The sequence below is a fragment of the Mustela putorius genome, unplaced genomic scaffold (assembly GCF_011764305.1).
Source record: "Mustela putorius furo isolate JIRA1106 unplaced genomic scaffold, ASM1176430v1.1 tig00003859_pilon_pilon_pilon, whole genome shotgun sequence".
Lineage (NCBI taxonomy): Eukaryota > Metazoa > Chordata > Mammalia > Carnivora > Mustelidae > Mustela > Mustela putorius.
In genome coordinates, this window is record NW_025422011.1 from 102,954 (window position 1) to 125,042 (window position 22,089).

The 22,089-nt window shown below is 42.9% G+C and overlaps 1 protein-coding gene across 2 annotated transcripts; it reads left to right on the top strand.

The window, feature by feature from the left end:
* Positions 1 to 1,059: 1,059 nt before the first annotated feature.
* MTCH2 (mitochondrial carrier 2) lies at positions 1,060 to 21,944 on the top strand. Of its 2 annotated transcripts, XM_004763038.3 has the most exons (13): positions 1,061 to 1,336; positions 4,714 to 4,798; positions 4,958 to 5,064; positions 11,053 to 11,079; positions 11,879 to 11,941; positions 13,283 to 13,340; positions 13,597 to 13,648; positions 14,059 to 14,118; positions 15,671 to 15,764; positions 16,836 to 16,883; positions 17,627 to 17,694; positions 19,872 to 19,947; positions 21,735 to 21,944. In XM_004763038.3, exons 1-13 carry the CDS (start codon positions 1,250 to 1,252, stop codon positions 21,819 to 21,821), a joined length of 912 nt encoding a protein of 303 aa, XP_004763095.1. In that variant the 5' UTR covers positions 1,061 to 1,249; the 3' UTR covers positions 21,822 to 21,944. The 2 variants fall into 2 exon arrangements, with proteins under 2 accessions (XP_004763096.1, XP_004763095.1); XM_004763039.3 differs by lacking the exon at positions 11,053 to 11,079 and having other exon boundaries at positions 1,060 to 1,336.
* Positions 21,945 to 22,089: the final 145 nt, after the last annotated feature.

A 22,089-nucleotide genomic window follows, 5' to 3' on the forward strand; every position in this document is an offset into this window, starting at 1 on the left:
TATATATATAATGGGATATATATATATATCCTATGCATAATTCCACTTGCCAGCCAGTAATAACCCTGAAGGGTGTCTGGGTGACTCAGTTAAGTGTCTGACTTTTGATTTTGGCTCACCTCATGATCTCTAGTGGTGAGACTGAGCCCTGGCCTGGCTCCCCAGTCACACCGGAGTTGGCTTGAGATTCTCTCCCTTGCTCTCTGCCCCTCCCTGCTCAAATGCATACATACAAATAACCCTGAGAAGTAGGTAGTAGTGTTATCCTTAGGTAGAAAAACTGAATAACAGAAGATAAAACGTTTTCTGAATCACTGAAATACAAAGGAGAACCAGGAACCAAAAGCATGTCTTCTCCAGGTACCTCATTCTCTGAGCCATGCTGCACCTCCCTAAGCTACGGAACATGTGAACTGGAGGCTGAAGGGTTAAGGACGTTGCTTTTTTCCTTTTTCCTTTTATAGCCTGTAGCCTCCAGGGCACTGAAGTATTCGTTCATTCATGCAATATTTACTGAGCACCTAGTATGTGCCAGGCGCTGAATAGACAACAGTGAACAAAGGCTGTCCCAGTTCCTGAACTCACAGAGCTTGCATTCTGGTGGAAGGCACAAACGAATAATTTCAGGCAGTAAGTACTACCGAGCGACGTGGTACAAAATAAGGGGCAGGAAAATTTAAATAGAGGTCAGAGAAGCCATTTCTGAGAAGGTGACATTAACTGAATGAATGAATAGCAACTTCCAGATTAATTAATTGTTCAGTATAAGACGTAACTAGTTTTTGCTGGCCATTAGGTTGTTCATGGTTCCGAATACCCTTGTACCTTATGTTGCAGATGCTCAAAGGGCAAGTGGTAGAGGACAAAGCATAACGGAAAACCCTCTTCAATTCTTTTACTCCTCTGACCTTGCTTTTGCTGTCAGGGTCACACACCCCCATTGCCACGCCCATTCTTCTCCAGCGGACGTTCCAGGCCTGCGCAAGCGCAATAGAAACTGCCATTCCTAGTGGAGGGCGCTGATCCCACTATAGAACGCATGCGCCCCTGGCCGGTAAGCCCCGCCCCGACCCCAGCGCCGGCTCGCGAGCGCCTGCCGTTTCTCGGGACTGGGTGGGGAGGCGCGCGCCGGTGCGTGCGTGCGCGCGCGCCGCGGGCGGGCCAGTGAAGCCGGCGGCCTTGGCACGTGATCCGGGAGCGGCTCGGTCGCTTGGTGGCTCGGTCTGTCTGTCCGTCCGCGGGTGCCATCATGGCGGACGCGGCCAGTCAGGTGCTCCTGGGCTCCGGCCTCACCATCCTGTCCCAGCCGCTCATGTACGTGAAGGTGCTCATCCAGGTATGAGTCGTCGCCATCCCCTTCCCCGCCCGGCGCCTTGTTCAGTCGCCGCTGCCCTCGGCGCTTGGCGATCGGCTCCAGCCTTCCGGGCCTCTAGTCCCCTGAGATGCTGCTCCTTCCCTGCTGCCTCTTCCTTCCCCTTAGGGACAGCTTCCACGGCCCACGGCTCTTCTTCCACTGTCCGTGGGCCTTTCCCAGGTCTCGCCCCCTGCCAGGCGGGGAGACCCGATCCTTTCCCCGCAGCCAACTGCCGTCCTGCTCTGCCTGTCCTGGTGGCTCTCTGAACTTTGTTTTTTCTTCCCTGAGGTTGATCCTGGCCAGTTGCCACCACGAGCTTCCCAGCCCTCCCCTCCAGCCCCCTCTGAAATCAGCATTCACCTCCTCCGCCCCAAACGCAAGACAGGAAATCTGTTAAAGACAAATTTGAAATTCCAGGGGAGCCAATACTTTATTCGCTTTTTTTTTTTCCTTTCATTTTTATTTGCTACTGTTACTGCTGCTATTCTGTTCCGAGATTTTAGCACCAGATACCCAGGTAAACACAAGGAGCTCATTCAGAAGTGATCATGAAGTGGTTGCTGATTGAAATTTCCGAAGGATTCACTGAGCTCACTGAGCGCTCTCCAGCAGCAGCCCATGTGGCTCCCGACAGCAAAAATCACCTCTGTCTGAGCTGGAAATCGTTCAGATGAGAGAGTTCAAGCATTTATGTTAGTTTTTGATCTACTGTGAAACAATCCTTAGATGGTGTTTTATATTCAAAGGCAAGTAAGCCAGGTTTTAACTAGTGATACCCTATTCCATAGTATTTTCAGTTGCCTTTCCAGAATTCTCTGTGATGAGCATGCCATTCATTTTTTTAAAACCTTTGTTGAAAGTTGGCATGATTATGTCATGCATAGTACCAAGGAAGGAGCAGTTGTTAGAACCCCTGTCCTCATTTGTCCTACCTTTCTGTCAGAAGTATGCACGACACTAGGGAGAGCCACATTTCTTAATCTTGAGTTGATACTTCTCTGAAGTATGTGTTGCCAGGTGGACCCGTTGGATTCAGATTCCGTATGTAAAAGCCCACTATGAATTAAATTATTTTAACTAAGAACAAAGACTTTGATTGAAATCTGCTGTGACGTCTAAAACGGAATTGGCACATTTGTAGCTAGATGGTGTCTTGAGGTGACGTTTCACAATAAATCTGATATGAGCCCATTACTCAACTTCTTCAGGAGGCAGGGTTTCGTAGTGATGTTGAGAGCACTTGCTTCAAAAATTTGAATATCCTTAGCCCTGTTTACACAACTTCTATGTCACCAAGTGTCTTAAGGGTTTTGGTGTAATTTTTAAATACTCAGTTTTAAAAATAGTGGTATGGTAACACTTTGAGGGAGCTCAGAAGTTATTTAATTGAACAGGTTAAGAATTACAGCAGTAGCAGATCAAAGCCAAGTCCTATGTCATTCATTCTCTCAAGTTTCCCATTACTACTAAAAATGCTGAATATATTGTAAAAATAAAATGATAATCATTAACTCTAAAGTGGCCTTCATTAGATTGTTAATGAAATGACAGTCTGCTTATTTAGTATGGATTTAGCTTATAAATATTTACCACATGAATTATCCAGTGCTCTCTGCATTTGCCTTTTGAGTGTTTCATCTTGCTAGCCAAAAACAAAGTTGATGGTGGCTTAGTCTTCTGTTTTATTCAAATATAAAAAATGCATTCAGGGTGCCTAGCTGGCTCCGTGGGTATAAGTGTCTTTTAATCTCCTAGCCGTGAGTTCAGCCCCACTTGGGTGGGTCAGTGGGGTGTCCCAACTCTTGGTTTTGATTCAGGTCATGATCTCAAGGGTCGTGAGATTAAGCCCTGCGTCAGGCTCCATTCTCAGTGCCAAATCTGCTTTAGATTCCCCCTTTGCCCCTGCCTGCCACCCCCTTCCCTAGCGCATACAGTCTCTCTCTAAGATGAACAAGTAAGTCTTTTTTTTTTTTAAGATTTTATTTATTTATTTGAGAGAGAGAGACAGTGAGAGAGAGCATGAGTGAGAGAAGGTCAGAGAGCGAAACAGACTCCCCATGGAGCTGGGAGCCCGATGCGGGACTCTATCCCGGGACTCCGGGATCATGACCTGAGCCGAAGGCAGTTGTCCAACCAACTGAGCCACCCAGGCGTCCTGAACAAGTAAGTCTTTTATGTAGGGACTCTTGGGTGGCTTAGTTGGTTGAGCGTCTGCCTTTGGCTCGGGTCGTGATCCCGGGTTTCTGGGATCCAGTCTCACATTCGAGTCCCACATTTGGTTCCTTGCTCAGCAGGGAGCCTGCTTTTCTCTCTGCCTGCTGTTCTCTCTGCTTGTGCTCACATACTCCCTCTCTCTATCAAATAAATAAATAAAACCTTTTTTAAAAATGTTTTTTTGGGGGGACACTTGGGTGGCTCAGTGGGTTAAAGCCTCTGCCTTCAGCTCAGGCCATGGCCTCAGGGTTCTGGGATCGAGCCCTACATTGGGCTCTCTGCTCAGCAGGGCACCTGCTTCCTCCTCTCTCTCTGTCTGCCTCTCTGCTTACTTGTGACCTCTGTCTGTCAAATAAGTAAATAAATAAAAATCTTAAAAAAAAATTTTTTTTTAAGTGTTAGGTTTGCTTTTGAAAGTTTTGTTTTGTTTTGTTTTTAAGATTTTATTTATTTGAGGGCTCCTGGGTGGCTCAGTGGGTTAAGCCGCTGCCTTCGGCTCGGGTCATGATCTCGGGGTCCCGGGATCGAGTCCCGCATAGGCTCTCTGCTCAGCAGGGAGCCTGCTTCCTCCTCTCTCTCTCTCTGCCTGCCTCTCTGCCTACTTGTGATCTCTCTCTGTCAAATAAATAAAAATTAAAAAAATCTTAAAAAAAAAAAAAAAGATTTTATTTATTTGAGAGAAAGAGAGATAGCATGAGAGGAGAGAGGTCAGTGGGAGAAGCAGACTCCCCGCCGAGCAGGGAGCCCGATGCGGGACTTGATCCAGGGACTCCAGGATCATGACCGGAGCAGAAAGCAGTCGCTTAACCAACTGAGCCACCTAGGCGCCCCTAGAAAGTATTTTTGATACTCCTCAGTAAACTATAGCTTTCCTAACACAAAAGTTCCCTTATTTTATATTCAGTTTTTTATTAGTCTATCTCAGCTACATGGTTTACTTTGTAGAATTTGAACCAAAAGAAAGCTTGGAGTTTATTGAAACAAGTCTTATCAGTTGACAGAATAAGAAACTGACAAGGATGATACTTCGTGATTGCCTTGGAAAACATACACTGCATTTTCACTGTGGTTAAAAATTTTAACCTTGCAGCCAATACATTTTGGGGAATATTGCTTGGTATTGATATATTCTCTTGTTTTTGAAGGTGGGATATGAGCCTCTTCCTCCAACAATAGGACGAAATATTTTTGGGCGGCAAGTATGTCAGCTTCCTGGTCTCTTTTGTTATGGTAAGTGTTTTTGATTTATTTGGAATTTGGAGGACATTGAGAACGGTGCTAGGTAGGCAGGAGTTATAGAAAGAAAAGACATAGAAAGCCTGTTTACATGACATTTCTATGTAACCCTTTCTTCCAGCTGGAATTTAAATCTCTGACTTGTGTTCTCAGCTCAGCACATTGCGAGCATCGATGGGAAGCGTGGGTTGTTCACAGGCTTAACTCCAAGACTGTGTTCAGGTGTCCTTGGAACTGTGGTCCATGGTAAAGTTTTACAGGTAAGAAAATCAAGTAATCTTCCCAAAGATTTCGATTTCTTTTTATGCAGTTTGTTTTACTGACCAAGAGCAATTTCAAAGATTATATTTAAGACCATGTCCTTTATTCTCTTGAAAACATTTACTTCAAATACCCATTCTTAAGTCTTCCCTGGGATGCAAAGGGAGTTTGAAGTGATAGTTTTTGATCTGCAGTCCTTCTTCCTCTGAACCAGTCATTCTGAGCAGAAACACTTACTTGATCTCCCGTGTAGCTCATTTTATTTCTTCAAAGAAGGAAGGAAGCTGATTGAAACACATACTTCTTTCTGGAGTTACTTTCCTCCTATTTCTAACATTACTGCTAGTAAAATGTTCTCTGTTACAAGCTTATTTTTTATGTATTTATGTATTTATTTTTAAAAGATTTTTATTTTATTTGACAGACAGGGATCACTAGTAAGCAGAGAGGCAGGCAGACGGCGGGGCGGGGGAGGGGGGCGGAACCAGGCTCCTCTCTGAGCAGAGAGCCAGACACGGGGCTTGATCCCAGGACCCTGAGATCATGACCTGAGCTGAAGGCAGACGCCCAACCCACTGAGCCACCCAGGCACCCCTTATGTATTTATTTTTAAAAATAAGTAAGCTCCACTCCCAGCATAGGGCATGAACTCACAATCCTGAGATCATGAGTCGCATGTTCTGTGGACTGAGCCAGACAGGCACCCCAGAAACTTGTTTTTTAAAAAAACTTAACAAGAGGCACTTGGGTGGTATGGTGGGTTAAAGCCTCTGCCTTCGGCTTGGGTCATGATCCCAGGGTCCTGGGATGGAGCCCCACATCGGGTTCTCTGCTCAGCGGGGAGCCTGCTTCCTCCTCTCTCTCTGCCTGCCTCTCTGCCTACTTGTGATCTCTGTCTGTCAAGTAAATAAATAAATAAAATCTTAAAAACAAAATAACACTTAACAAAAGGAACGTAAAAGTCAGGATAGTGGTTATCTGTGGGGAGAGGGGAGAAAGGGATCATGCATGGGGCTCAGGGGTAATGGAAATTATTTTCCTTGACCTGGATCATGACTACATGGATATTTGCCTTTTAATTATTTATTCTGTTTTACATTTGTATTTTCTGCACTGTTTCTGCTAATGTGTTACGTCACACAAATTTGGGAGGGACACCTTTTTTTTTAACCTCACCAAAGTACACATCAGGCTTGCGGTTACTTTTGGGAAGTGGGGGAAGAGATGAGAGGTGGAACTTCGGCGGTCTGTTTCTGTGGCATTTTATTTTAAGAAGGCCAGAGCTCTGAAACAAAAGGGGCAACTGTTAAACATGTTTAACCTTGGTAATGGATATATGTAGGTGAATTATTAATTTTTCTTATGTTGGCAGTGTTTCCTAAAATGTTTGTTAAAATATCAAGGTTATGAGGTGCCTGGGTGGCTCAGTTGATTAGGCATCTCTGCCTTTAGCTCAAGACATGATCCTAGGGTCCTGGGATGGAGCCTCACATCAGGCTCCCTGCTCAGCGGGGAGCCTGCTTCTCCCCCAGCTTGTGCTCTCTGTCAAAAAAAGTAAATAAAATCTTAAAAAAACAAAAAACAAAACCAAGGTTACATTTCTTTCTTTTTCACAGATCCTCTTGTTTGCCAGCTTCTTTTCACCTCAAATGCCAAAGCTAATGATTCTGATGGTGCTGGTTTCTCAGTTTTACCAGTTACCATGTAGGTCAAACAGAATGGCCCTTTATTGTATTTATAAAGGTGTTATGAATACAAATTCTGCACCACTTAGAACAGTCCTTGGGAAGGTATTTAGCGTGAATGTGGTGGAGAATATAAAACTAAGGGATTTCTAGTTCATTATTCTGTCTCCTACTGGCACCAAGGTATGTTAGCCTCTGTGCTCTTAACTCTCAAAAAATGTCACAACAGGGGCTCCTGAGTGGCTCAGTGGGTTAAAGCCTCTGCTTTTGGCTCAGGTCATGATCCCAGGGTCCGGGGGTCCATACCCGCATCGGGCTCTCTGCTTGGCAGGGAGCCTGCTTCCCTTCCTCTCTCTCTGCCCGCCTCTGCCTACTTGTGATCTCTCTCTGTCAAATAAATAAAAATCTTTAAAAAAAAAAAAGTCACAACATAGGCTAACCAGATCTATGTATTACTATCAACCTAGGTAATACATCAAATGTGTTAAATTCCAATTGGTTACTAACTGCTTATTTAAACAATACTTGGCATAGTCCTTCATTTACTTTTGTAGGCTTTAACATTAACCGAGTTCTAATGTTTTATCTTCTGATGAGCGTATCTTGATTTTGTTAAAATTTCATGATCTAATTGGCTTAGATTTTTTTTTAAGTTTTTATTTGAATTCCAATTAGTTAACATACAGTGTAATATTAGTTTCAGGTGTACAATATAGTGATTCAACACGTCCATACAACACCTGGTGCTCATCAGGACAGCTGCGCTCCTTAATCCCCATCACCCATTTCACCCATCCTCCCCCTCCCTCTGGTAACCATCAGTTTGTTCTCTCTAGTTAAGGGTCTGTTTCTTGGTTTGTCTCCCTCTTTTTTCTTTCCCTATGATCGTTTGTTTTGTTTCTTAAATTCCACATATGAGTGCTAATTGGCTTAGATTTTAAATTCTCTTTAGCCCTCCTTGATTTCTGAGTGGGAGAGGTTCTCTAGTAGTTGCCTCACTTGGAAGCTGTTTCACCCCTCAGTCATTTCATTATTCTTTACACGCTTTCTTTTCTTTCTTTCTTTTTTTTTTTTTAAGTAAGCTCTGTGCCCATTGTTGGGCTTGAACTCACAAGCCCTGTGACACTGAGATCAGAGGTTGCATGCTGTACCCACTTACTCTTCTTGTCATGCCTGTGGGCCAGATGTGAAGACTTGCAGGTGACCCCTGGATCTGAGTAATGGAGTCTTAATGGGCCCAAGCTTTTGGTGGATTGATGACTGGCCTTTTGTCCCCAGCCACACCCTCCCCTGGGCTCAGTGAAATTGTTGCCATTGCTTAAGTGAGCTTAATGCGAAGGCGTCTGTCACAGAGTCAACTGGTTTTGTGTATAGACTTAGACCAAAAGTGAGAGTACTGCTTGAGAACAAGTTCCTTTACCTACAGGAAAAGTAAGCTTGAGTGGAATTAAGCAGGTGCTCTGAATATGTGTTTACTTGTGGCATGACAGGGAATTGATTCTATACTTACTATCAAAAGCAGCTTTTTGCATCAGGAAAAAAGACAGTTCAGGGTTGTTGAAATTGTTAGCCGTTGTAAGAAAGAGTTCTGTATATCTGAACAAGAATGAAATTGAATTCTGTTCAGAATAATGTAGAAAGGACAGGTAGGAAATTTTACTAACAGCGTAAAAAAGCTAAGCCTAGAAATGAGCAAGAATTTTTAAGTACGCGTGAAACTGAAACTATTAGAATTACTCTAACTAAAGACCTGGAATTTGACCCCAAAACAGCATTTTGCTTGGTGTTGAAATTTGTTCTCTTTGTTCTGAATTTTTTAAAAAAAATTTTTACAGAAGAAAGTGTTGTCTGTTTTTTTAATCTGGTTGGATTAGTGGCTCTATTGTCTTTGATTCTTTCGTTTTACCTATCCCATCTTCTGTTTCTAAAATATCCCACAAATAGTATTTCCTCTTCCAATATAGTCTGAACTCTGGCAGTATTCAGTATTTTGGAAGAGAACAGAATCTTCTCTCTTGCTTGTTTTAGAAATAGTCAGATACAAACAGAAAAGTGAGGCAATTTTAGCTATTCTGACTTGGCACCAATTCTCTGTTCTTTTGTACAGTGAAGAAAAGAGCCTTGCAGTAATATGGTATTGGTACTACTTTTTTTTTTAAAGTGAGGTAAAATTAGTACATAACATTTTAAAGTTTCAGGTGTACAGCATTGTGATTTGACATCTGTATTCGTTACAAAAGGATCTTGTGGTTAACATCCATCACCATACATTTGACCCCCTTTTCCCCCACCTCACCCGTCTTCCATCCCCTTCCCTTCGGGTAACCTGTTCTGCCTGAGTTTGGTTGGTTGGCTGGTTGGTTTACAGTCCACATGTGAGTGAAATCACAGCTTTTGTCTCTCTCTTTCTGACTTATTTCACTTAACTTGATACCTTCAAGGTCCACCCATGTTATCACAAATAGCAAGATTTCAGGTGCCTGGATGGCTTGGTTGGGTGGCTGCCTTTTGCTCAGCTCATGATCCTAGAGTCCTGGCATCGAGTCCCGCTTCCGGCTCCTGGCTCTTCGGGGAGTCTGCTTCTATCTCTGACCTTCTCCCCTCTCATGCTCACTCACTTGCTGTCTCTCTCTCTCAAATAAATAAATCTTTTTCTTTTTAATGGCAATATATATATATTTTTTAATGGCTGAGCGATATTCCATTGTGCTTAGATACCATAATTTCCTTATCCATTCACCCATCAGTGGTCATTTAGGTTGTTTCTGTATCTTGGCTATTATGAATAATGCTGCTATAAACATCAGGGTGCATATATTTTATCAAATTTAGTGTTCATATTCTCGAGAGGTGGAATAGCTGGATTTTATGGTTGTTCTTTTAAATCTTTTTTTTAATTTTTTTTTTTAAATAAGTAATCTCTATACACGGGATGCCTGGGTGGCTCAGTCAGTTAAGCGTCTGTCTTTGGCTCAGCTCATGATCCCAGGTTTCTGGGATTGAGCCCCACATCAGGCGCCTTGCTCAGTGGGGAGCCTGCTTCTCCCTCTCCCTCTGCCTACTGCTGCCCTTGCTTGTGCTCTGTCTCTCACTCTCTGTCAAATAAAATATTTTTTTAAATATTTTATTTATTGGGCGCCTGGGTGGCTCAGTGGGTTAAGCCGCTGCCTTCGGCTCGGGTCATGGTCTCAGGGTCTTGGGATCAAGCCCCGCATCGGGCTCTCTGCTCAGCAGGGAGCCTGCTTCCTCCTCTCTCTCTGCCTGCCTCTCTGCCTACTTGTGATCTCTCTCTCTGTCAAATAAATAAATAAAATATTAAAAAAAAAAAAGATTTTATTTTTTTATTTGACAGAGAGAGATCACAAGTAGGCAGAGAGCTGATCCAGGGGTACTGGGATAGAGCCCCATATCAGGCTCCCTGCTCGACGGGAAGCCTGCTTCTCCCTCTCCCACTTACTCTGCTTGTGTTCCTTCTCTCGTCGTGTCTCTGTCAAATAAATAAAATCTTTAAAAAACAATAAAAAAAATAATCTCTGTGCACAAATTGCTATTGCTCTTTTAAACTCACAGCCCCAAGATCAAGAGTCACATGCTTTACCAACTGAGCCAGCCAAGCACCCCTATGATAGTTCTATTCTTAACTTTTTGCAGAACCTCCATACAGTTCCACAGTGGCTGCACTAGAGTACATTTCCAGCAACAGTATCAGGGTTCATTTTCCTCCACATCCTCCCTAACACTTGTTATTTCTTGTCTTTTTTGATGATAGCCAATCTAACTGGTGTGAGATGATATCTCATTATGCTTTTGGTTTGCATTTCCCTGATAATGAGTGATGTGGAACATCTTTTCGTTTGCCTTTTGGCCGTCTGTATATCTTCTGTGGAAAAGTGTGTGTTCACATTCTCTGCCCATTTTTTAAATCAGGTTGTTTGGCCATTGGTCCTGCTTTTTCCATAGCTTTAATGTTAGGTTATGTTTTTACCAGCTTATTTCTGCTAAATGTGTATGTGTAGTAAATAATGCCCTTGGATTTTTAGTTTTTGGTTTGTTTTCCTATTTCTTATTTTAGATAAGAGTTTTCATGAGCATTCACTTGTTCCTCCAGCTGGCCAACATATTAAACTTAGCAATGACATCATTTTAGAGACACTTCTTTCCAATTAATTGGAAATACAAAATATTGGAAATATGCAGCCCAAAAAAGAAAAAAGCCAACTGTTTTATTCTCATTTTATGTCCTCTCTCAGTGACACTATGACAGCCCTAATCATCCTTTCTTTTCTTTTCTCTTCTTTGTAGCATTACCAGGAATGTGACAAGGTTGAGGTATGTTGGAGCTGATTTGTATGCATGGGCCCGTTTCCCTTGCAAGTTGCTATTGCTCTTTGGTCTTTTTTCAGAGAAAGGACAAGCAGTCAGCTCCCCTTTCATCTCAGTGAGTGTTGGCATACAGGGTGGCCACCAGTTTGAATAGTTCTATTTAAAACCATCAAGAGGGGCGCCTGGGTGGCTCAGTGGGTTAGGCCGCTGCCTTCGGCTCAGGTCATGATCTCAGAGTCCTGGGATCGAGCCCCGCATCGGGCTCTCTGCTCAGCGGGGGGCCTGCTTCCTCCTCTCTCTCTGCCTGCCTCTCTGCCTGCTTGTGATCTCTGTCAAATAAATAAATAAAATCTTTAAAAAAAAAATAAAAAATAAAAAAAAAATAAAACCATCAAGATATGGGTGCCTGCCTGGCTCAGTTGGTGGAGGGTACAACTCTTGATCTTAGGGTTACAGGTTCAAGCGCCACGTTACATGTAGAGATTACTTTAAAAAAATAAAACCTTTAGAGGCACCTGGGTGGCTCAGTTGGTTAAGCGGCTGCCTTCGGCTTGGGTCATGATTCCACGGTCCTGGGATTGAGTCCCACATCGGGCTCCTTGCTTGGCGGGGAGTCTGCTTCTCCCTTTGCCCCTCCCCCTCCGTGTGCTCTCCCTTGTGCTCTGTCTTCTCTCTCTCTCTCTCTCTGACAAATGGATAAATAAAATCTTTAAAAAATAAAGAACAAAACCTTTTAAAAAAATAAGTCATTCAAATTAAAAATAAAACCACCAAGATACCTGTCTTCTTTCATTTTGATTTCCAGGATTTAGGCTCTGGAAATTCACAGAAAGAAGTCACACCTTCCTTCGACCAAGTTATCAAGGAGGTAAGAGACTGATGATGTCCTGTGCTATTTCCCTCACTCGCAACGTATGCAGTGTGGCAGTTTGTGGAATCAGGATCATCAGGCCCGTCTGTTCAGCATTTATTCCAAATAAAGTAGACCTTCAGTTCATTTTGGGCTTTTCTACATGATACCATAATAAGGAAGAAAAAAAAAAGCATTGCTTTCTATTTGGATTAGATGCATTTCAAGGAAACTAATTTTGTCCACTCATTTCATGTGTGAAATTGAAGAGGTTTCTACTGGAAGTCTTTTAATAGAGGTGTAAACCTCTGGCACAGTTGTGTTTAAGTAGTGGCCTGCCCCTTCGTGTGTCAGATATCATCATCAGGAGACGCTTTTACAATGTTATTCTGACTTGGGATTGTTCCTCGTACCCATTTCCCGTTCCCTTTCTCTGTCACTGGAGTTTGTTTCATGCCTGACTTAATATTTATGGCTTTCAAAACCACTCTTTTATTTCTTAGTCTTTACATTGTTTTATTGTCTTTAGTGAGATCACAGTCTTCTAGTGAATGCTGCCTTCTAAAACACATATTCCAAAAGAAGCAGGTCTAGATGTCAGATGAATCAGCTTTGTTTTTGGTAAATTTTCTACTTTTTTTTTTTAAAGTAGAGGTACTTGTATTAATATGTTTTTGTGGGTTTTTTTAACTTGAGTTCACCTATCCTGTGACACGGGCTCTTCTCAGGACTGTCATTGGCGCAGGGGCGAGGGATATCTTAACTAGATGACCGAAGGTGATGTTTCAATGCACAGATGAGTAACGGACCTGCTGTCTTCACTACCTGCCTCCCCAGTGTTGTAATCTAATTTTCTCTGCCACTTCTTTACAGAGTCCTGGCCAAGAAAGATAAACTAGGATAAATAGCAGCTCTAAGATACTGCACAGTTACAGGCTTGGGGTGGAAAAACTAGTCAGAGTTGCTCTGTTGGCACAGATTAAACAGAGCCTGACATTTGAATAACATAGATCACAGACTCTCTGAAATCACTCTCAGGGAGAAAGCAACTTAAAAATCGAAATACCAGGCCCTGTGGTTTTATTCCAGCTGGGTTAGTGTTTACTAGCGAGCCTCTTAATCTTTGGATTGGTTGTTCCAATCTGTAAAATTGAGAAGATAACAGAAATCTGCTTTGCACATCAATTTTGAGAAGTAACCATAACGGAACACTGAACCCAGGAGGAAAGGTAAGAGAGGATAGCAGTGTATTACACCGTACCACATTAGGACGAGGGTGCTGTGCCGCCCACATTACTTCTCGCAGGAATCCGAGTGTTGTCTGTTTAGGTTTCAGACGTGTGTGTTGATTGTTTCTAGACGACTCGAGAGATGATGGCCCGTTCTGCTGCTACCCTCATCACACATCCCTTCCACGGTAGGTTTACAGTTGGTGACTGACATCTGATTTATGACCCACCTTTCATAGCATGGGCTCTCCTGACCGCCTAGACGGGTTGATGGGGGACTTCACTGAAGTGCCTTGCATGTGTGTTTTGTTTGCCTGCTCCTTTTGGCATTTGTCCAATTAATCCAGAGAGCAAAATGTTTTTAGATGGAAAAACTTTTTTCTTTTTCAGGGCTATCAAAGTTTATCTCGACATAGTTTTAAAAATCTTTTCTCTGTTCTGCAGTGATCACTCTAAGATCTATGGTACAGTTCATTGGCAGAGAATCCAAGTACTGGTAAGTGTTTTCGTTTTCCCGTATTCAGAGAGATCTTTCCAAGTGTTTTATATTTTAATGGTGCCTTAGAGTTTACAGAGCGAATTGAGAGATCATTTGTTCTGCACAAAAATGAACCAAAAAATGGTAAGATGGAAGACAATGGCCCAGGCAGGTTTAGGAACCTTCCAAGGATCTCAGAGTAAGTTGCAGAGCCACTGAAGCCAAAATTCACCCTGACTCCATGTGACTGCACCCTTAGGTAGTCATATCTCCACTCCTGTCTCCAAATTCAGCTGTCTTTGCAGAGTGAGAGTGGCAGAAAGGGAGGCTGGGGTATAAATTTCCTTGTCAAAAGTGATCATCGAATTTTTTTTAATAACTCCAAAATAATCTTCATGTATTTTTGCCTTTCCATCTTCTATACCTAGTGGACTTTATGATTCCATAGTAACCATCTATCGTGAAGAGGGCATCCTAGGATTTTTTGCGTAAGTAAATTGTTGATTTACATGTGCAGTTATCTGTGGGGGTGGAAAGCTTTAATGAAAATCAGGACACGGCTCATTGTTTAATCCTTGGAGAAAATGTACTCTCCGGGTTTCCTTCATGTGACACTCTGTTAAAGCCCCTCAGACTTAAATTCTGTTGTAAAGATCGCAGACTTTTGCTCCTGGACATCTAAAACATTGGATATTAGGGTTTTGGTTTTTGTGTGGGGGTTTTTCATTTTGTTTTCAATTCCATTAAAATTTTGTTAAATTCGTTCCAAGTTTCTACCTTTATAGTAAGTTCCTATTGTGCAGTCGATAAACTAGAGAAACTTAATTTTTGAAAAATAGGAAAATGATCTCCCTTACCCTGAGAGTAATACATTGTTGCAAGGCCATAGTCATTCCCTTGGGTTTCCTCTGGAAGAACTCGGGCTTCCACTCTCGTTCTTCTTTTAAGAACGAAACTAGAAATGGTCCTCTTTCATTTGCAGAGTATTGCCATGTAACTGGGATTGTTTGTTTGTTTTTTAGGTTTTTTTTGGATTATGATAGCCTGGGAGGGGGCCCCTCTGGCTCACTCAGCTGGTAGAGCATGTAGCTCTTGATCTCAGGGTCTTGAGTTCAAGTCCCATGTTGGGCATGAAGACTGCTTTAAAAAAAAAAAGAAAGAAAGAAAGAATAAGTGAATAAGTAAATGGTCTAGGAGATAGGATAGCTATTACATTCTTACTTTAGAGATTAGAAAAAGTGGGTGCTCTGGGAAGTTGATTTGCTCTGGTCACACAGCTTATAAGTGATGGAAATGGTATTTGCACCCCGGTCTTCAGTCTGTCGGGTGATGTTCATCCTGCTGTGCTGCGCTGCATCACCTCGACTACTTAGGCCCTGGGAATCTGTTTTTTGACGTCCCTCACTCATCTCTGTTTCTCGTTTTATAATTTTGTAGTCATTTTCGGCCCTGTCAGCTTTGAATGTCAAGTAGCTTAGCCAAAGTCATATTTAAGTCTCTTCAAAACAGACAGATTTTTGTCCACCCTGCTCATAATTCTTAATAGTTAGGTGAGCCCATTAGGTGAAGCTTTGAGGGCATATAGCTGGCCTGCATTTGTCAAATGGGAAAGAAAGTCGTTGTGGAGATTAACCTCAATGACTGGAGAGTAACCTACAGTTACATTAACTAGAATGAACTAGTCCATACTAGATTCCGGCATTCGTTGTCTCTTTTTTTTTTTTTTTTTAATTTTTTTTTTTTATTTGACAGAGATAGAAATCACAAGTAGGCAGAAGTAGGCAGAGGCAGGCAGAGAGAGAGGGAGAAGCAGGATCCCTGCTGAGCAGAGAGCCTGATGTGGGGCTCGATCCCAGGACCCCGAGATCATGACCTGAGCTGAAGGCAGAGGCTTAACCCACTGAGCCACCCAGGCGCCCCATGTATTTTCAGTTCTCTTGAAGACTTTGAACTCTTTCTTTGAGAAGTGTTTGTATTGGGTGGATTATCTTTTTACTGATCGCAGTTCTTGGCTCTTATTTTTTTTATTTCTTCATGTAGGGGTCTTATTCCCCGCCTCCTAGGTGACATCATTTCTTTGTGGCTCTGTAACTCACTGGCCTACCTCGTCAATACCTATGCACTGGACAGTGGGGTAGGTGTGACCTTGATAAGATGTGTTGGGGCTGACTTTATTGTATTCTCTGGGCGGCTTGGTTAGCTTCACAGTAACGTGGTGGGGCACCTGGCTGGCACAGACAGTGGAGCATGTGACTCTTAATAATCTCAGGGTCATGAGTTCAGACCCCAAGTTTAGGATAGAATCTATTTTAAAAAATGATAAAGTGGCACTTCATTATATTTTTGCCAGACTCATTGTTACATGGCTAAACACTGTCAGTCGAGTTTTTAAAGGCTAATGGATTACCCTATATTATTTACCATAGAAAGATGCACCTAAGAAAGTCCCTGGGGTATAGCCGAGGAAGCCTAAGAAATCTGTCCCTGTCTCTGTGCTGCCAGGAGATGGCCTCAGTATTGATAGATGATTTTTGCAGATACTACGAAGCAGGACAGTTTCATAGTGTACCAAGGGCTATTTCGTCCAATCCGAAATGTTAAAGGGATTCCTGGACGGGGCTTCTTAGAAACCTCAGCCTGGGAGGTTTTAAGAATTCGCCTTTCCTGGAAGCTGTGGGCCTCTCTGCACAGAGGCAGCCCCGTAGCATGGTGGAAAGTAGAACACACACAGGGAGGTCTAAACCCACGCAGCGCGCGTCTGCAGTACCCAGAGGCTGGTCTCTGCAGCGTCTGGGACACAGCTGGGCGCGCATAGAGGTAGTCACTTGTCCCTCGGATACACCATAAATGTCGTTTCCAGGGATTGGATTTTTAGGACGTGGGGAAAGGTTACCAGTCTCATTGCCTTTTTTTTTCCTTTTTCTTTTTTTTTTTTCATCCTGGGCCTATTATATTTGTTCCTCTGCCATCACATAGTCTCCTGCGAATTTGTCTCTTCATGTGGAATCAGGTTGATCATTTTGTCCACTGCCTTTTTAGGCTCATAATCAGTATTTTATGTTTTCATCTTGAAATTAATTTTCTGGCTGTCAAAGAAACTAAAAATTTAGAGAGAGAATAGATTGAGATGGTAGGAGACAATTCGTCCTTAACATCATCTTAATTTTCTTACTCGTTCTAATACAGACTTTTCTTCCTGTTTCAGGTTTCCACCATGAGTGAAATGAAGAGTTATTCCCAAGCTGTCACAGGAGTGAGTTTTTTAAAATCCTCTTGACCTAGGGATAGTTGTGTTTTGTTTTTTTTTTTCTTTTTAATCTCACCTGGGTCATGTGTTATCACTGCTTGAAGGCAACGAGATGTCTCAAAGGAGAGTCTTAAGTTTGTTAATGTCTGTCAGAGGTGAGACTAACCCAGAGTCCCTGTGTCACAGGAACGGCACTAACAAGCCCACATGGTTTGGTCTATTTGGCTTTCAGGGGGGTGGGAGAGACATGTGGGCGTTTCTCACCACATCCTGGCCTGCAGGTCTCAGGCCTGCTTCCCCCTGCACCTGCCGATATGCCCTAGAGAGCTTCACCCTCTTGAGTCATGTGGTGTCTTCTCCCTCTTGAGTCGTGGTGTTTGACTCCCAAAGTAGCTTCCATCGTCTTTGGAAGGACATGCATAATTTCTACTATCTCAGGGATGTTTTGAAATGCTTCATTGTATTTAGTGGTGTTTACTTTTTCTGTTAAATCATGTCCTTGAGTTTACTTGAAAGAAGACTCAATCACAGTAAGAGAAGCCTTCTGGTCTTCAGTTAAACTGTTGGATAATGGGGATGTTAGGAGGAGGTATCCTGTTCAGGCTCAAAAATGCGTAATTTCATCTTTCCTGGGATGCTGAGAAAGCAAAACCAGCGTTGGAGTGTTGACCATAGTGGGAGGCAGAGGAAGAAGAGACTAAAGATTCAGAACGACCTAATAACTTAGCTGTCTTTTTACCACTTTGCAGTTTTTTGCCAGTATGTTGACCTATCCCTTTGTGCTTGTCTCTAATCTTATGGCTGTCAACAACTGTGGGTAAGTGCCTCGCATTTCTTATTCCATTCACCTGACAGGCAGAGCAGTCCAAGGAGAGATTTGGGGAAGAAAAGTACAGTTGATGCCATTACTAGATTTCCTGAATTTTTTCTCTCTCTGCTCCATGCACCAGCAACGGCATCAGTTTATATTCTAAGCAGCCCCTCATATCCTCTCTTAGAATAGAGAAGAGCGCAAAGACTATTTCTCAAGTACTTACAGACAGTGTACACTTGCCTGTGGTTTAAGTGGGATTGTGATCAAATTACTGGATTTCCACATCCTTCCCTGTTTTTCCTAGGGGCTACATGGAGAAAGTAAGTTTTAAAGAAAGAAAAGTAGGAAATTCGGTTCCTAGAAATGTTCTTTTTTCTTTCTTTCATGGGAAGGTTCTTAACCTTTCACTGTATTGGTGGGGAAGGGTGGGTGGCGGTATGGCGTGAACACCACTGATTGCCAGCTTCTAGATGCCTAGTGCCTGCACCACACTGGGCAGAGGTTTTGCCTCTTGCTTTAGTTCGCTGTTCCAGTATAGTCCCCAACACAGTGTGTCATTAGACCTGTCATGGTTTTCAAACCAGATGTCAAGCAAAGAGCCATGTGGAGTTTTAAACATAGTTGTCGTATTCCGTATCCTGTCGCCTTCTGTTTGTTTTGTGTCTCAAGACCCTGAGATCAAGAGCTACATGCTCTAAAATTCCAAATTACCAATCACCTGTGATTGGTAGGGCAGTGGCCACATTTTAGCTCAGAGCATACACGAAAGATGAGTTGAATGTATTACTATTCCTTACAGATTTTTTTTTTTTTTAAATATTTTATTTATTAATTTGACAGAGAGATCACAAGTAGGCAGAGAGGCAGGCGGGGGTGTGGGTGGTGGGGAAGCAGGCTCCCCACTGAGCAGAGAGCCCAACACAGGGCTCCATCCCAGGACGCCAGGATCATGACCTGATTCGAAGGCAGAGGCTTAACCCACTGAGCCACCCAGGCGCCCCGTCCTTACAGATTTTTAGGGAGGAAGTGATTCTGGGTTCTACATGAGTAAAGCATGTGGTCGCCAATTTTTAGGTTCTTTTGAACACTTAGGTTTGTTTTTTTGTTTTTGTTTTTGTTTTTTTTTTTTTAAAGGTTTTTATTTATTTGACAGATCACAAGTAGGCAGAGAGGCAGAGAGAGAGAGAGGAGGAGGCAGGCTCCCTGCTGAGCAGAGAGCCCGATGCGGGGCTCGATCCCAGGACCCTGGGATCATGACCTGAGCTGAAGGCAGAGGCTTTAACCACTGAGCCACCCAGGCGCCCCTGTTTTTGTTTTTAAGATTTTATTTTTTTATTTATCTGATAGACGCAAAGAGAGCACAAGCAGGGGGAGCAGCAGAGGGAGAGGGAATAGCAGACTCTCCAGTAGTCAGGGAGCCTGATGGCAGTGCTCGATCCCAGGACCCTAGGATCATGATCTGAGTTAAAGGCAGACATGTAACAACAGACTGAGCCACCCAGGCGCCCCACCACTTAGTTTTTAAATCTCCTTTCTCTGTACTTTAATCACATAATTGCTATATTCTAGAATTATATTCATTCTTAAAAACCTGGGTGTTTTAGACGATTCATAACTGGTTGAAGTTTGCGTTTACTTGTTTCAAAACCTAAATATGACGGGTGCCTGCCTGGCTCAATCAGGGAGCAGGCAACTCTTGATCTTAGGGTTATGAGTTCTAGCCCCACATTGGGTGTTGAGATTACTTTTTAAAAAAAAGGAAAAAAAAGACCTAAATATGAGGGAGGGAAGTCCTTTTCAGATGCTTTTTCTTTTCCCTGCTCCAGTATAATTTGTTCCATTGAAACTAAAATCACCTCTTGGGGAACTTTCTAGGTCGGAGAATATTTTGACCAAGATTTATCAAAACTCTTGGGGCGCCTGGGTGGCTCAGTGGGTTGAAGCCTCTGCTTTCGGCTCAGGTCATGATCCCAGGGTTCTGGGATCAAGCCCCACATCAGGCTCTCTGCTCAGTGGGGAGCCTGCTTCCCTCCTCTCTCTCTGTCTACTTGTGAGCTCTCTCTGTCGGGTAGATAAATAAAATCTTTAAAAAAAAAAAAAAAAAGATTTGTCAAACTCTTGAGAGAATGCTTTGGAAATGTTAATTTGAATGGCTCATTCTCCCCCCACCCCCGTTTCAGGCTTGCTGGTGGATGCCCTCCTTACTCCCCGATATATACTTCTTGGATAGACTGCTGGTGCATGCTGCAAAAAGAGGTACTTCTGTCTCATTCTCTTTCTCTCTCTCTCTCTGTCTCCATTCTTCCCTCCCTCCTCACCCCTCCTCTCTCTCATACTTTATTTTATTTTGTTTTTGTTTTCTTAAATAATGTCTCCGGAATCCCAGGTTAATTTTTGTAGGTTGCCCTTTGGTTGCCAGTCACATACCCTTTACACTGTTCTGTATGTCACTCCAGCACAACAGTAAAGTGTGCTGCATAGAAATATCAGGAGGGGTCATGAATTAAGAATCCCTAGATATGACGGAGAAGCCATTTGAGTGATCACATTCAAATTATAAATAAGGTCTGGGTAGATGATTATCCTGGATGTTAAAACGCTGGACCCAATTTCAGGTTCTTTTTTTCTAACGTCACCTCTTTTTTGTAACTTCTCAGGATCTCCTTATACATTCATGTGTTTTTCTCCAGTATAGTAGAGAGGAAACTGAGAAACGAGAGGTTGTTGATGACGTTCTTTGTCACAGTGATGATGATGGAGCTGGTCTCTTCTAGTCTTTTTAGAGAATGATTTTGTCCAGACTCCAGTTTCTTCTTTGTTATGCTGTGAGGTATGTCATCTGCAACCACAAATTCTCAGTCCAGGCAAAGCTTTGTTAGGAACCAAAATAATGGGTGGCTGTGCACTAAATTTAACACAGGATCACATTAAATGGCCATCAGTTTTAAGCTGTTTTGAAGTGGCACACACTTTTTCAAAGATTGTAGAAGATAGTGTACGAGGACTATCTTTTTTATCACATTTTATCATAGCATTGGCAATGCCTGTGAGAAAGGCCTCCGTTCACAAGAGTTCAGGCTTCCCCAGCCTGACCTCCAAAAGAAAAGGCCTAAGTGCTCCTGTAGTTGCCTTTACCCAGCACCCATGCCAGGCAAGCCCCTGTGATCCAGGCTGGAACGCTTGGATGATTTCCATACAGACCTAATGTTGATATCCTGGGTTTCATTCTGAGTCTCACACTTTTACTGGGCAATCTCCTGTTGTGGTCCCCATTTAAAAGGAAAGGTGGACCTCCTTTCCCTACTTTCTAAGCCCTGCTGTAGGAAGGAAGCAGATAGAAAATGTGTTAGGGTATCAGACACCTTACCTGGGGAGCAGTAAGTCCTCTAAGTGCTTAACACGACAAATCTTGATGGGGTATTTACTGTATATCAGGCATCATGCCGAGAGCCGCCTATGTACCGGCTCCTGTAATCCTCAAAATAACCGTATGAGGATAAGTACCATTCTTTATCATCCCACTTCACATCTGAAGAGATTGGGACTTTGAACCATTCAGTAACACTAATTGTATAACCCAAGGCTACCCAGTCTGTATTTGTGGGAGCGGGATCTATGTGCAGTCTAAGTTCAGAGTCTGTTCAGTTAAGCTTACAACGTTATTACTCTCGTAAGATTTTAGAAGTATTTCCTAAAGCTCTGACCATTCCATTGAAAAGTAAATAAAAGCTCGCCCTTCATGAGTGGTGGGACCGTGTCAGCACCCTCTGTGTATTGACTCATGTGATAACCTAGCTAGCAAGTGGCAGAGCCAGAATCCAAACTGCAGGTTCTGTGTAAGGAAGAGATCCTTGCCTTAACACATGTGGCAACATTGTAGTGAGCTTCCAGAAAGCTCGGCTGGAGTCGGAAAGCCCCAGTCTCACCCTGGCCCTTTTAGTCGCATCTCCAGAAAAGTGTCCACATACATCTCTCTGCTGATTTGGACTAGCTGACCTCATGTTCACACTAGACTTTGTTTTTATTTTATTTTTTTTTTCCAGGGAAATATGAGCCGAGGAAATAGCTTGTTTTTCCGGAAGGTCCCCTTTGGGAAGACTTATTGTTGTGACCTGAGAATGTTAATTTGAAGATGTGGGACAGGGACAGTGACATTTCTATAGTCCCAGATGCACAGAATTATGGGAGAGAATGTTGATTTCTATACAGTGTGGCGCGCTTTTTTAATAATCATTTAATCTTGGGAAAATGGAGGTGTGTGGTGTCTGCCTTTTTTGTTCTTTTTATCAGCACTACATTATTTACCCCTGATGTTCCCCCTTTAGTTATTCTGAAATGGGACATTTTTGCTCCAGTCTCGTTCTTTGTAAACGGGGGTATTTTCTCAAAAGGTATAGG

Bases quoted from the DNA above. Each gene is read 5' to 3' on its own strand.
- MTCH2 (XM_004763038.3), top strand. From the start codon at position 1,250: ATGGCGGACGCGGCCAGTCAGGTGCTCCTGGGCTCCGGCCTCACCATC. The intron at 14,119-15,670 runs GTAAGTAAATTG...TTCTTCATGTAG, and splicing joins GGCATCCTAGGATTTTTTGC to GGGTCTTATTCCCCGCCTCC. The intron at 15,765-16,835 runs GTAGGTGTGACC...TTCCTGTTTCAG, and splicing joins CCTATGCACTGGACAGTGGG to GTTTCCACCATGAGTGAAAT.